This window comes from Tachyglossus aculeatus, chromosome 27, assembly GCF_015852505.1.
Source record: "Tachyglossus aculeatus isolate mTacAcu1 chromosome 27, mTacAcu1.pri, whole genome shotgun sequence".
In the NCBI taxonomy this organism is placed as follows: domain Eukaryota; kingdom Metazoa; phylum Chordata; class Mammalia; order Monotremata; family Tachyglossidae; genus Tachyglossus; species Tachyglossus aculeatus.
Window position 1 is genome coordinate 2023978 of NC_052092.1, and position 15514 is coordinate 2039491.

The 15514-nt window shown below is 56.2% G+C and overlaps 1 protein-coding gene across 2 annotated transcripts in view; it reads right to left on the minus strand.

The window, feature by feature from the left end:
- Positions 1-10452: 10452 nt before the first annotated feature.
- NSMF (NMDA receptor synaptonuclear signaling and neuronal migration factor) overlaps positions 10453-15514 on the minus strand; it is a 35363-nt gene continuing 30301 nt past the window's right edge. For both annotated transcript variants that reach the window (XM_038767909.1, XM_038767907.1), the window contains one exon: positions 10453-14660. In XM_038767909.1, the coding sequence (XP_038623837.1) occupies positions 14563-14660 (98 nt within the window). In that variant the 3' untranslated portion in view covers positions 10453-14562. The remainder of the gene's footprint in view (positions 14661-15514) is intronic.

The window sequence follows — 15514 nt, forward strand, 5'->3', positions numbered from 1 at the left end:
AAGGCGATCAGGTTGTCCCACGGGGGGCTCACAGTCTTCATCCCCATTTTACAGATGAGGTTACTGAGGCCCAGAGAAGTTGTGACTTGCCCAAAGCCACACAGCTGACGAGTGGTGGAGCCAGGATTTGAACCCATGACCTCTGACTCCACAGTCCGGGGTCTTTTCCACTGAGCCACACTGCTTCTCTCTGTCCAGAGGGTCTCTGTGGCCCTCCTGGGGGATGGAAGGGACCCAGGATGTGGGGATCCCAGCTGCTGGGGGAATGACGGACAAGGGTCAGGAAGGAGGGAGGTGGGGGGACTAATAATAATAATAATAATAATAATAATGGTATATGTTAAGCGCTTAGAACAGTGCTTTGCACATAGTAAGCGCTCAATAAATGCTATTGTTACTATGTGCCAGGCACTGTACTAAACACTGGTGTGGATGCACCAAGCAAGCATTCGTAGTCAGGAGTCCCAGGATCTGAATTCCATCAATCAATCAATCGTATTTATTGAGCGCTCACTATGTGCAGAGCACTGTACTAAGCACTTGGGAGAGGACAATACCACAAAACCGTCAGCTTTGGGGGGGAAAGGTGGTGCTCCACCTGTATATATGTATATATGTTTGTACATATTTATTACTCTATTTATTTGTTTTACTTGTACCTATCTATTCTATTCATTTTATTTTGTTAGTATGTTTGGTTTTGTTCTCTGTCTCCCCCTTCTAGACTGTGAGCCCACTGTTGGGTAGGGACTGTCTCTATATGTTGCCAGCTTGTACATCTCAAGCGCTTAATACAGTGCTCTGCACACAGTAAGCGCTCAATAGATACGATTGATTGATTGATTGATTGGTGGGGTGGAGGGAGGAGGAATTGGATCTCACAGGCCTGGGGTGACCTCCGCGACTGGTTTTTTGGGTGGTGTTCGTTAAGCGCTTACTATGTCCCAATCACTGTACTAAGTGCTGTGGGAGTTACAAGATAAGGAGGTCAGCCACAGACCTTGCCCCACATGGGGCTCACAGTCCGAGGGGAAGAGAAGGGGGAACTGAGTCACAGAGAAGTGAAATGACTCGCCCAAAGTCACACAGCAGGTTCATGGCAGAGCAGGGATTAGAGTTTAGGTCCTGTGACTCCGAAGCCCGGGCTCTTCCCCCTACTCCACTACTACTTCTCAGAAAAAGATAATCAGGTTTATCATCATCATCATCAATCGTATTTATTGAGCGCTTACTGTGTGCAGAGCACTGTACTAAGCGCTTGGGAAGTACAAATTGGCAACACATAGAGACAGTCCCTACCCAACAGTGGGCTCACAGGTTTATCTGGGCTGGGGGTGCAGGGGGAGGCTTCTCTGTTCTCCAGAAGCAGCGTGGCTCAGTGGAAAAGAGCCCGGGCTCTGGAGTCAGAGGTCATGGGTTCAAATCCTGGCTCTGCCAACTGTCAGCTGGGTGACTTTGGGCAAGTCACTTTTCTTCTCTGGGCCTCAGTTTCCTCATCTGTAAAATGAGGATTTTACAGATGCGAGCCCTCCGTGGGACAACCTGATCACCTTGTAACCTTCCCAGCGCTTAATAAATAATAAACGTCATTATTATTATTATGGGGTGCTGCTCATAGTAAGCGCTTAATAAATGCCATTATTGTTATTATTATTCTCTCTGCCTGGCCCTGGGAGACGGGAATCAGCAGAAAGACCCTAGAAGAGGCAGGGGGCTGGCACTGAATGATCTCCAGAGTGTGACGGTCAGGCAGCTATCGGAGTTTTTGGAGGTTTCGGATTCTGGGCTTTGAGGACCGAGAGGAAACAAGTGAGACTGCGGCCGGAGGGATGAGTCGGAGGGTCCCCAGGCTGACCACATGGAGAGGGGTCACCCCAAGGCCCCGGCCTGTATTTTCTGGGCTGAGGGGAATTGGAGTTTGGTGGGGATGCTCTGCACATAGTAAGCGCTCAATAAATACGATTGATGATGATGGGGGCAGCCTGGGCCACAGAGGGGAGCAATCTGGGGCTCCTCCATGGTAGAAGAAGGTGCGAATCAGAGTCCTCTTCCTCCCCTTCTCTGTCCCCATTGCCCCCCAGTCTGATACAGGAGTCCCTGAGCCCTACAGCGGCTAACTCATAATCAAAATAATGTTGGCATTTGTTAAGCACTTACTATGTGCAAAGCACTGTTCTAAGCGCTGGGGTAGATACAAGGTAATCCGGTTGTCCCACTAGGGGCTCACAGTCTTCATCCCCATTTTACAGATGAGGGAACTGAGGCCCAGAGAAGTGACTTGCCCAAAGTCACCCAGCTGACAAGTGGCAGAGCCGGGATTCCCCCTCTCCATCCCCCACCATCTTACCTCCTTCCCTTCCCCACAGCACCTGTATATATGTATATATGTTTGTACATATTTATTACTCTATTTATTTATTTATGTTACTTGTACATATCTATTCTATTTATTTTATTTTGTTAGTATGTCTGGTTTTGTTCTCTGTCTCCCCCTTTTAGACCGTGAGCCCACTGTTGGGTAGGGACTGTCTCTACATGTTGCCAACTTGGACTTCCCAAGTGCTCTGCGCACAGTAAGCGCTCAATAAATACGATTGATGATGATGATGATGATGATGATTTGAACCCATGGCCTCTGACTCCAAAGCCCGGGCTCTTTCCACTGAGCCACGCTGCTTTCCATCTTCACTGAACTCATCTTCAGCGCCCAGAGAGGAAATGGGCCCCCGACCACTCTCCGAAGAGCTCATTTGCTCCCTCCCGCTGCCTCCGATAAGACCGTAAGACTGGTGAGATGGCGACTGTCCCTTCTAGACCGTGAACCCGCTGTTGGGTAGGGACCGTCTCTAGATGTTGCCAACTTGGACTTCCCAAGCGCTTAGTCCAGTGCTCTGCGCACGGTAAGCGTTCAATAAATACGATTGAATGAATGGATGAACTGTGGCACTCAGAAGGAAGGTCGAGTGTCCGGGGGCTATAATCAGCAGCAGGGCCCAGCGTGTCAAGTGGCTAAGGTTTGGGGCCTTGCTGGGATTACTGAGGCATCGTGAGAGAGGCCGGGCCCTAACTAGAGCGTATCGGGGTTGGCGTCCTGCCTTGTCATCATCATCATCATCATCAGTCGTATTTATTGAGCGCTTACTGTGTGCAGAGCACTGGACTAAGCGCTTGGGAAATCCAAGTTGGCAACATATACAGTCCCTACCCAACAGTGGGCTCACAGTCTAAAAGGGGGAGGCAGAGAACAAAACCAAACATACTAACAAAATAAAATAAATAGAATAGATAGGTACAAGTAAAATAAATAAATAAATAAATAAATAGAGTAATAAATATGTACAAGCATATATACTCAGGGGACCTGGGTTCTAATCCCCCCTCTGCCACTTGCCTGCTGTGGGACCCTGGGCAAGTCGCTTCACTTCTCTGGCCACTGTTCCTTCATCTGCAAGATGAGGATTCCACCCCCGTTCTCCCTCCTACTTAGACTGTGAATCCCACGTGGGACCTGATTATCCTGTCTCTACCCCAGCACTTAGTACAGTGCTTGGCATAGAGCTAGTGCTTAACAACTATCACAATTATTTTTATTATTTTTACTGGACAATCCTCCTTGGTACCCAGTGAGAGAAGCCAGAGGGAACACCTTAACCCCTGTGACTTTTCTACTATCTTGCTGCTTCCTCCTTGCCCTGACATGGGGGTGGGGGTGGCTTCTGGTTCTCGGGTTCAGACCCCAGAGATGCCGCCTGGGGTTCTACGCATTTAATCCTGCTACAATACAGCTGGAGACGTGAGGGAGGCCATGCCAGCCGTCTCCAGCGTGTCAACTGGCTAAGGTTTGGGGCCTTTTTGTGATTACTGAGGCATTGATGGAGAGGCCGGGCCCTAACTAGAGCATATCGGAGTTGGCGTCCTGGCTTACCCCTCCAAGAGCCTGCCAGCCTGGGCCCTCAGGAATTTTCCCGGCCTAATGACTCCGGTGACTTCTGGCCGGACCAATTATTATTAATAATAATAATAATAATAATGGCATTTATTATGTGCTTACTATGTGCAAAGCACTGTTCTTAGCGCTGGGGAGGTTACAAGGTGATCAGGTTGTCCCACGGGGGGCTCACGGTCTTCATCCCCATTTTCCAGGTGAGGTCCAGAGAAGTGAAGTGACTTGCCCAAAGTCACACAGCTGACAATTGGCGGAGCTGGGATTTGAACCCGTGACCTCTGACTCCAAAGCCCGGGCTCTTTCCATTGAGCCACGCCGCTTCTCTGCCGGGAGAGCCTCAGTGTACTGAAAGAAGAACTCCTCAATGGCGAGGGCTGCCAAACCCTGAAAGGATTCCTGGGGAAGTTCTCCGCCCCTGTGTCAGGGGGCTTCGTGCTGGGTCAAAACCATCCACTTTCTACCCCCCGAGATTCCTGGGAAAGGTGGCCAGGGGTTTCTGGGAATCGGGGCAGACAGCCCTGCTCCCTTGTTCCCGTAGCTTCGCCACCTCCCACACTCAGTCGCAGAGCCAGAGAAAAAGCGGGGGACAAGGGAAGCAGCAATGTCTAGAGAAAAGAGCACAAGACTAGAAGTCAGAGGGCCTGGGTTCTAATCCTGGCTCCGCCACTTGCCTGCTGGCTGACCCTGGGCAAATCGCTTTGCTGCACCTCGGTGACCTCATCTGTAAAATGGGGATTGAAACCGTGAGCCGTATGTGGGGCAGAGGCTGTGTCCAATCCCAGTAGCTTGTATCAAAGAGGGCCTAGCACATAGTAAGGGCTTTACAAATATCATAAAAAAAAGTAGGGCGAAGGTACCTGCTCAGGTCGTCTGGTCCATCCCTCCCCAGGTAATCTGGTCCATCCCCCTGCCTCCCGTCAGGAGTCTACAGCAGGTCTCTGCAGCGTCGATCCATGGGGTCTGAACAGGGAGAGAGTGCTCCTTCTTGGAAGTGCGATGAGAAAGTGAGTGGGCTCAGTTCCCTCAATTTCAAGGCTGATCTCCGCAAGTCAATCAATCAATCAGCCGCATTTATTGAGGGCTTACTGTGTGCGGAGCACTGGACTAAGCGCTTGGGAGAGGACAATACAATCGAATAGGTTGACCCAAAGGGGGCCCGTCTAAGCAACGACACATCAGCCATTTAAATTGGTGACCCCGAGGACAGTCCAGGAGGTCACTGAACCTAGCTCCAACCCCGGACCTCACACCAACCCTACTCCTCATTCAGTGACCTCACACGACCCGTTGGGTCACTTCTCAATACCTTCCTCTGGGCTGTCAATAAAGACCCGAAACGATAAGGGGCTCCAAGACCCAGGAAGGTCATCTAATCCAACCGCCCTCTCCTCCCTCCCCTCAATCCATCAGTGGTATTTAATAGAGAGCTAACTGGGGGCAGAGCACTGTACTAAGCGCTTGGGAGAAGAGGGTTCAATCAAGTTGATACCCGTGATCCCCGCAAAGGAGGAATTTCCAGTCTTCGGGTGGTTGCGGAGCCCCCGTCTCGCAGACTGTTCAGAAGGACTCGTTTCTCGAAGTCGTCATCACCAACGGTATTTATTGAGGACCGGCTGTGTCTAAAGCACTGGTACTCAGCACTGGGGGAACCTACCGAGGAAATATAAGACACGGACCCCGCTCTGAAGAGCTTACAGTCTAACGGGAGATCCAGCGCGCGAAACTCGGTGACTATTCGACGGTTAAGAGAACGTGAGCGTAGATTAAAATAAATCAAGGCCCAAGTGGATACAAGAGAGACGAACGGATCAGAAGCCTCGAGGATCCGGGAGTGTCGGGCTGGCCGTGGGCTCGGCCTGGATGGGAAAATGTGTGGAGAGATTAATCATGGAGGGCCTCCAAGGGGAGGTGGCGGTTTGGGAGGGCTTTGGAGGAGGGACGGGAGTTGGCGTGGTCCAGCCGGGAGGAAGAGGTGAGGGAGAATCAATCAATCAATCAATCGTATTTATTGAGCGCTTACTGTGTGCAGAGCACCGTACTAAGCGCTTGGGAAGTACAAGTTGGCAGCATATAGAGACAGTCCCTACCCAACAGTGGGCTCACAGTCTAAAACGGGGAGACGGAGAACGAAACCAAACATACTAACAAAATAAAATAAATAGAATAGATATGTACAAGTAAAAATAAATAGAGTAATAAATATGTACAAACATATAAGCTGTAAGCATTGGGTGGGGCCAGGAGTGTCGAGGGTGTGGGCTGTTGGAAGTCTTGTTTGGGAAGAGAGAAGCAGTGAGGCTGGGGGCGTGAGGGGACTTTGGAGATTCTGTTCATTTTAGGGCAGAGGAGGGGATGGCGAGAGGAGCCCCCTTGCTGGAGGTGAGATTTGGGGGTTCAGCGGCATAGTGGGTGGGCAGACCATCTTCCCTGGGGAGGGAGAGTGGGGGCAGGAGGGTGGAGTCCAGGCCTGAAGGATTCCAGGGTGGGTGTAGTGTAGCCCCGGGGGGCGAGGAGAAACAAGTCCAGTCCCTGGCATCTCCTCGACCGCATGGATGGGGTCTGCCCCAGAGCCACATGGGAGAATCTCCGTCAAGCCTTTAATATGGGCCGCGCTTCAGCCAATGAACATTTACCGCGTGCCGAGCACTGTACTGAGCGATTGGGAGAGTCCAGTACAATTGAGTTGGTGGACACGGTCCCTGTCAGGCTGGCTGGACTACCCGCTGACCAGCAGGCTAGGGACTCTACTCGGGAAAAAATCAGTCAATCAATCAATGGCATTTATTGAGCGCTCCGGAGCCAGACAAAGCTCCAGCCAACCTCATCCAATTAATCCACCGATCAATCAGTCCATCAATCTAGCATATTTAATGAGCACTTACTCTATGCTGAGCACTGTACTAAGTGCTTGGGAGGGTACAATAAAGTGAGTAGATGCGATTCTTGCCCTCAGGGGGCTTACAGACGACCGTGTGCAGGGCACTCTGCTCAGCTCTTGGGAGAGTCCAACACTTAGTAGACGTAACCCTTTGGGGGGCTTACGGTCGAGCATGGGGGAGATTCCAGAATAAAGCTCAGGGAGGGGAAGTGAGCTGGGCCAGACCCAACCTGACTTCCAGGGCAATAGGGGATGCGTCGTTGGGGGGGAGGGAGGGCAGTAGGGCAGGGGGAGGGGGGCACAGATGGGATTGGAGGTCCCGGAGCCCACCCAGACTCCTGTCTCCGCACCAGGCATCTCCGGTTTCATGTTGGGTGACTCCCTGGAGGAGTTCCAGCTAGATGGACTGGAAGGCCAAGGTTAGGGGAGGGTAGAAGGCCTAGCTCTCTGGCCTCAGCCTGACCCACCTCCTCCCCCTTTTTGTCCTACGGGACCAGTCACCCTTCCTCCCTCTCCCCCTTCCTGCCACCCCCCACCCCCAGCCAGCCCCCTTCGCCCCCAAGAGACTCCAGGAAATGGGTCCCCTGCCCCCCTCCCAGCTCTGTCCCGGCATCTTCCCCATTTGGGGGCTCACATCTGGGAACTGGGAGGACTGGGGGAGGGAGCGAAGGTGGGGACGGGATCCAGCCCCTGCCCCATCACAGCAATGCCCCTGTGGCTCTCCCGGGGCCAGAGCGAGGTTCCGGAAGGAAAACCCTGGACTCAGCCTCTTTGAAGCAGCCCAGGGAGAGGGGGAAACTGGATCAGCTGGGAGCCAAGTCGGCTTCCGGCCTCCTGAATGGACCGTGACACTGCAGCAGGCCAGCCTGGCCTGGGATCACTGCCCCACCTCTCTCTTTCCTGCCCTCCCCCATGTGGCTCCCCCCACCCCACGACCTGGGGGCTTAGGATCTGCATCCCCATGAGGGTCCCTGGAGAGCTGTGTAGTGTGCTCCCTGTGTGCATCTGGGGAGCTGTATATCTGCTTGTGGGGATCTGGGTACCTGGATGTGCGCTGGGAGAGCTGCATACTTGCATGTGTGCCTGGGGACCCGTGTACCTCTGTGCGTGCACCTGAGGATGTGCGTATCTGTGAGTGGGTCTGGAAATAAGAATACATGTGCGTGTGTGTGTGTTGAGGGCTCCTTGCTTGACTCTTCGTGCTCTTTTCGGCAGCACTCTCTCTGCCTGCCTGCCTGCCTGTGTGCCCGCCCGCCCATGGAGATCTTTCTCTTTCGAATCGTGAGTTCGGGGAGGGCCCCGTTATGAAACTGTGCTGAGCGCCTAGAGCGGGAGCTCAGGGAACTAGCGTCCCTGCTAGCGCGTGGGAGAACAGCCTCCTCTGGCTGTCCGGACTGCAGTCCGATCCCTGCCCCTCTGGCCCGCCGACCCCCGGATTCCCCAGCCCACGCTGTGTCCGGGCTGAGCCACCTGGAGAAATTTAGGAATGGCTGAGGATGGCTGGATGATGGATAAATGATGGATGGATACAGGGACGGAAGCACGGATGCGTGCCCTAAGACAACCGTCTACGGGTTACTCCAAACATCTCACGGCCCCTGACTGAGGCAGAACCTTAAGCTAGGATCGAACCAAAGGAAAGGATTCAACTGCAGCAGGAGACACAGAAGTTAGACAACAGGAAGAACAGGCTGTGTGTTGGAATGGATGATGGGGTCATAGCGGGGGGTATCTCTAGGCCTTTTCGCTTCGGCTGCCCAATTTTGATTTGCATTCTAGTGCCCCCGCCTAGAGCGGGCGGGGGGTAGTCCGGGTATCCTGGGAGCTCAGGACTTCGAGGTCCAGCCCAGAAGAGCCCTCCGGGGCGGGCAACCTCCTGGAGGTCCCACGGGTCCGGACCTGCAGTTGGTTGAAAGGTAGGGGCTCGAAGGGGGAGCAAAAATGAGGGGCGGGTGCGGGGGAACTTGTCCGGCTAAACCTTGGCCTGCTGCCCGGCAGGGAGCCAGCCCTCAGGCTGGCCAGACATTTGGGAAAGGGAAAGGGACCAGCCCGGGGGGAGGGCACAGCTAAGGGAGAGTGCCAGCTGGCTAAGTAGGACCAGCCGGGGGTGGTGGGACAACTGTGGGGAGGGACCAGCCAGGGGATCTGGTAGAGACCAGAATGAGAGAAAGGAGAAGCAGGGGTACAATTCTCCCCCCAAGGCTGGGGTGGGGGGAGTGCTAGGGATCTGGGGACACAGACCAGAGCCAGCTCCCTGTTTCCCTCCATCCCTTCTAACCTCCTTCCCTTTCCCCTCCTTTCCCTCCACTTCCCACGGTCTTTGAGCAAGATGGGAGGACCACCCCCCCCGGCCAACCATGCTCTAGGGGAACTCCAGAGGGGAGAAATTGGGCTCCAGGACCCAAGCTGGGGCTTGGTTGGACAGGCAGGTGAGGCGGGCTCTCTAGTTCCCTCCTGCCAGAAGAGTGAGCGGCCTAGGGCTACTGGCTCAATGGGGAGATCCTCTGTGAGGCCCCCAGATTAATTCTAGGCCTCTGGGAAGCAATTTCCGCTCAACAGGCTGAGAGCTTCATCTTAAATTCTCACATCCCTCCTACTGTGCTCTGCAAGCCCGCCCACAAGACGGGAAGGTGACCTGGAACCCGTTCTCGGAATCGGCAAAGGGAAACCCCATCGGATCGTCCTCTCCCAAGGGCTTAGTACAGTGCTCTGCACACAGTAAGCGCTCCATAGATACCTTCGATCGATTGACTGGCCGAAGGCCGACAACCAGAGAGACCCAGACAGATCGCAGACGTCAACCCTGACCAAGAGCGGCCTCCCCAACGCCACGTACATCCAACGGCAATTCTGGAGTCCAAACAGATGCAATACAGTACTATACAATACTCTCATCCCACGCGGCGCTGAACCGATTCTCTCCCACCACACGGGACGTGAGAGGAGAAAGGATGACAGCAGGATACCCAAACAGCTGCTCTCTGTTGAGCTAAAATGGGGTAAACTGAACAGAGTGGGCGGAAGAAATGTTTTAGACACCTAGGGAATTCAAACCTCAGAGGACGAGCTATCCCGGTGGGCGGCTGGGAAGCAGCAGAAGATAGACCAGCCTGGCTGTCAGAACTGGGCGGAGGCTCCCAGAAAAATCACCGCACCAGCCGAGGGGGAAATCAAAAGGGGCCCCCGAGGGCTGTGGGTAGCGGATGCGCCAATGCAGTAATGCGCTATGAGAGAGCATCGGTCGCATCTCGGTCCGGTGTCATCTGTGAGCCTGAAGGTCAGGTGAGGGATGGTTATAAAGAACAATGGATTTTGTACCCTCCCTTCTAGTACAGACCAGGGTGAGAGGAATGGGGAGGAAGGAGAGGCAGGAGAGGGGAGCGGGGCAAGCCCGGATATATGAGGGGGATAAAGAAGCTGGAGAACGGGGTTCTGGGAATCGGGGAAGCAGGGGGCTGGTCTCCCTTGACAAGAGGTTTGGGGTGCCGATAGACTGATCGCAAAGGGCGAAAGGACAGTCACTCTCACCTCCTTCTTTCCCCCCTTCCCTACCAGGCTCACCCCTTCCCAAGAGTCTCGCCCCTGGGAATCGCCTTGCTCCCTAAAATGGAAACCCAAGGCAGCCATTGGTCAAAGCGGGGTCCCCCTGAGGTGACTGTTTGGACCCCTAGAGCCGACCCCAAAGAGACTGAATGCCGGGGCTTTGGCTACCTGGGGCTCTCCTGGCCGTGGGGCGTCCCTCCCATCCCTGTGCTTGACACGGAGCAAGAGCTTAACAAATAGCACAGGGAAAAAAAGATAGTCGAGCACAGGGCGGGACGGAATTTACGCCTCCACGGTGGGAGCACTGGACCGGGAGGCTGAGGGAGCAACTTCTTCACTCCTCCACCTGGTTGGGCTAGGCACAGTCCTGCCTGGAGGCAGGGGGATGGATTTAATGCCCTCTGGAGGCCCCTGATCGCCTGAGGAAGGGCCTATCCCTGAGGGGTCAAAGGGCACCTGGTCCCTGAGGCACACTTGCGGTGGGCGTGAACCAGTGCGCCCGCCCTCGGAACCCGGAATCCCGAGGGCCCGGTCAGGGCCGCTTCCCGTTTTCCCCGGGGCCTGTGCCCGCCCCACAGCCGGCATCCCGCTTGAACCTTGGCTCCCATCCTGACCCTGGCGGTGCCAAGGGAGGGCAAGGCTGGGCGGATACTAGGGTATTCTGGGGCGAACAGGGATCACCTGACCCCCTTGCCCTGCCAACCTCAAGCTGGCCCATGGTGGTCAGCCCAGAGGGTCAAGGTGCAGGGGCAGTAATGCTGGAGGGAGGGTGGCCTCCGGTTCCCACAGTGCACTGGGCAACACCCCCCAGAACAGGGGTCTGACAGCAACCCCATCCCCTCCTCGGGCTTATTGGGCACCTGGTTGCCACCGGGGCAAGCGCAACCCCCTCGGAACGGTGGCCCCTGAACCATGTGGTGGATGAGGTGGGAGGCCAGGACTGAGGGGGCTTCAGCATCCCTCCTCTCCCGCCAACCTGACCACGATTTGGGGGGCCCCGGGGTGGGGGGGATCAAGGGGCAGCAATGGAGGAGAGGGGAGGCCCTTGTCACGGATCTGCCACTGCCTCCCCACTTCACAGATGAGGAAACTGAGGCCTGAGATCAGGTGGGCGCTCAAGGCCGGGTCAACCGGGAGAGACTAGCTGAACGTCCCTCGGAGGGTGAGGGAGGATTCTGGCGGGGCAAGCGGCAAAAGGGGGAGGGTCTGAGCCCCTCCCCAAGGTGGGAGGGAGGGGACAGGGGCATGTCTATCTAGCTGGCTCTGGGGATGGAGAGGGAGGAGCAGATGGGGCTTGGTGGGAGTCGGGATGAGGACCCTGCCCGGGAAACAGGGCTGGAGGCAGGACGGCGGGGGCTGGACAGAAAGCTGCCCGGGTCTGGGGTCCTCAAGGACCCTCCAGAGCAGAGCACAACCCCCGCCAATGGGCACTGTGGGAGCCGGGAGCGATTCCCAATGTGGCTGGAGAGAGAGGCCAATCAGCCCACCTCACCCCAGCGCTCCAAGACCAGGAGGGCCTCCCCGCAAAGACACTGAGTAGCAGGAGCCCAAGTCGAACTCACGCCCTCTCGGCAGGTCCCGGGTCTTCCTGGCGAGCTTGGGTGTTTCACCCTGGCAGCTCCCACGGCCTCCAGTCCCAGTGCTCCTGACTTCCAGGCTATCTAAAGGGTCCTCTCACGGGGGCCAGCCTGATTCTTGGCCGACTTCAACCCCAGAAAACCCACCCGGTGGCTCCAACCTGACTTCCCTTCTGCCGGGGGGAGGGAGAAGAGGTGTGCCAAGGACTCCCGATACTCTGTGAGGTCCACCCACGGGGGTCTGCCCGCCCTAGAGGGCTCAGACGCCTCAGGGGACCTTCAGAGAGCCAACCTCCTCTGGAAACTCAGCCTCCCGACTGGAGCTTAAACTCCTGTCCAAGGCCACAGGAAAACCATCTCTGTGCCCCCCAAATCGCCAAAGCTGCCAGCAGCTGATGCAGGCGGATCTTTCCCCTTACCCCAATTTCTGGCTCACCAGCTCCTAAGGGGCAGTGGTCCCCCTCTCCCGCCCAGACCTCCCCAGGCCCGGAGCTCTTCCCACGGCCACGGTCAGGCGGCTACATCCGAGTGCCTCCTTTTCCCCCAAAGGGCCGTCCAGGCTTCCCCGCCCTCTGACCAGCGAAGCAACTTATCCTCTGAAGATGGGCAGGAGAGGGGTTAGACAGGGAAGTGTCACTGTGACACAATTTAATTGTGTTGGCTTAATCTCTCTAGATAATATGAATCACGGCATGGACTAGGTGTGCCCAGAAACTCACCCGGTGCCTCAGGGCAGCTGAAAGAGCTTGGGGGTCAAGGTCCCTCTGGCGATTTCCTTCCTGACACCGTGCGGCCGGGCTCCCGGAAACAGACAACCCCCCGACACCCAGCCCCTTGGGACCCCGCTAACCATAGCAACGGACCGGGCCATCCCCCGGAGGTCACATCCGAAACGGCCATCCAGCTCGGTGCCGGTAGCCCACCTCCCCTATCGCCTCACCGGGCCGGAGTTTCCAGGAGGCCATATCCAGGAGGTCAGAGGTCATCCTGGATCCGGAGCGCTCACAAGGGATGCTGTTTCCGAGCCAAGAAAAATCATGAGTCAGTCGGTGGCCCGGCTTGGGCCCGAATCCCCGCCCCAACCCCCATAGTGGGGAGGGGCGAGGAGGAGGCCCCCCAACTCTAAACCTAGCTGACCCCTCCCTCGGGTCTCCACTGAATCTTCTCCTATGGGGACCCGGGGACGGCCACCGACCAAAGCAACAGCTTCCTCTGCCCCGCTCTCGTGCTCTCCCGACAAAACGAACGGGACAGTCCACAGCCGCCTCTTCCGCCTTCCGCCACCAGCTCCCGGCCCGCCACGCTGCAGAGTCGACATCGAAAAGCGTCTCCCGGGAACTGAGGAAAACCCGGGGCGTCCTGTCCCTTGGAAAAGAGAGGCTGCCCCCGGCATCTAGAAGCCTCCGGGAAGTCATCCGGGGTGAAACGGCTGAGATCGGTGAGATGGTGAATCCGGTAGAAAATGGTGTTCCCCGAGCTGACTTCCTGGGGACTATGGCGGAGGGAGAAACTCCCAGCATCGAAAGTCACCAGTGCGACGTACTTCCAGAAGCATCCCACCGGTGTCCTTCCAATACCCCGAGTCCCCGAATGGCCTTCTTTGGGGGCGAAAGCCCCCACGCCGAAAGGCGTCTCCGGAGCGGCAAATGACAAAAACTTCCCCGCCGCCCGCCTCCGACAGAGGCCCCCGAGGCCCCGCTCGGACGGACCTCTCTGGCCGCCCGAGGAGGAAGGGGGAGTTCGGCCAGCGGCGGAAACGGCCGAGCCAATTCTAAAAGGGACGGAAACCCCCCTTCGAAAAAGCCCCCACCGTTAGTTCGACGGAGCTATTCTGCGGTACAATCCAGGGGCACCCTGGCCTGCTGGCGACGTCCGACCACGTTGCTGGTGATTAAATATGTCCACGGAAGATATATTTCCTTTCTGAATATATTTTCAGGCAGACTGAAACACTTTGTCTATTGGTTACTGGTGTGTTATGCTAACTAATTAAATCGCCTCCGTCCTCACTTGATTCCTCTAAGTGAGTAGAAATTGCACTTGTTCTCTCTGAGGCCCCTGGCAGGCGACGCTCTTCAGTCACCGGTGCCCGCCAGCCCGAGGCTCTCGTGGGTCGAAGAGGCTGGCAAGGCCCGAGCCCTCTTCGATCTCCTGGGCACCCAATCAGGTGGAGGGGATAATTGTCCCCGCTCAGGCCCTGCCTCTCTTCCGGGCCTTAGTGGGAGGACGGTCCCGTATTTGTTCTGTAAGAAAACCTGAGCTCGAAAATGTCTTAAAAGGACCGGAAGTGAATTCGGATCCAGCCAGCCCTGAAGCAGCTCAGTCCTGTGAGGAAACTCCACCCTCCAGCCGTCACCACCGGCCCCTCGGCGGGGACTCCGGGCCGGCTGGGGTTGACAGAGTCCACGTCTTGGGCCCCGTCGCTCTGTCCGGCTTTCTCCCCAAACGCGGGGAGTCGTTCCTCTGCCCCTTCCCGGCCCCGGGCCGGTGTGGGGGGGCGAAAGGCGGGCCTTGGCCCGCTCCCCCCTGCCCCACCGGGGAAAATAAAGTCTTGTGGTGACAAGCCCACGTGGGCTTGGTTAGCGATCATCTCCTCCCTTCCACCTGCGCTCCCGGGCTCATAAGATGTCATCGTAGTCCAGGAGCTTTGAGTGTTGGCGGGTCTTCCAGAGGCGGTAGAGGCGGAAGTCGAAGTAAGTCTCAATCATTTGCTTCCCTGGGGCGGAGACAGAAAGATGGGGCAGTCACCGGCCGGGCCTAAGATTAGGGGACGGAGGCGTTTTTGCTGCCCTGAGGCCCAGGCGGGCCCTGGGGGGGACGTGCCAAGCTACCACCCCTGTGGGCGGAGGGGTCGCCTTTCCCTGTTCCCGTTGCCATCCACCAATTATCCCCCCTCCCTGGCAACCCAAGTGGTGGTCACTGGCCGGAGTCCCTCCCTCACTCTGCCCATCCGCCAAGCTAGCTCTCTTCCTCCCTTCAAGGCCCTACTGAGAGCTCACCTCCTCCAGGAGGCCTTCCCAGACTGAGCCCCTTCCTTCCTCTCCCCCTCGCCCCCCTCTCCATCCCCCCATCCTATCCCCTTCCCTTCCCCACAGCACCTGTATATATGTTTGTACATATTTATTACTCTATTTATTTTACTTGTACATATCTATGCTATTTATTTTATTTTGTTAGTATGTTTGGTTTTGTCTCCCCCTTTTAGACTGTGAGCCCACTGTTGGGTAGGGACTGTCTCTATATGTTGCCAATTTGTACTTCCCAAGCGCTTAGTACAGTGCTCTGCACACAGTAAGTGCTCAATAAATACGATTGATGATGATGATAAGAGGGCCTGAGTGTGTAGGCCTCAGCCCTGCCTGAAGTTCACTATGGGGGGGAGTCAGGCGTAGAAGGGCGTTGAAGGGGCCTAAGAGGGACCGCACTGGGTACCGCTCCCAAACTTCCCAGCCTGCCACCGAAGGCCTGGCATTCTACTGCCACTTTGGCCTTGGGCTGTCTCTGGCTGGCACTGCCATTCTCGGGAGGCCTGGGGCTTGTAGGGAGCCAGAGGAGGGGGCGTGCTGGGTG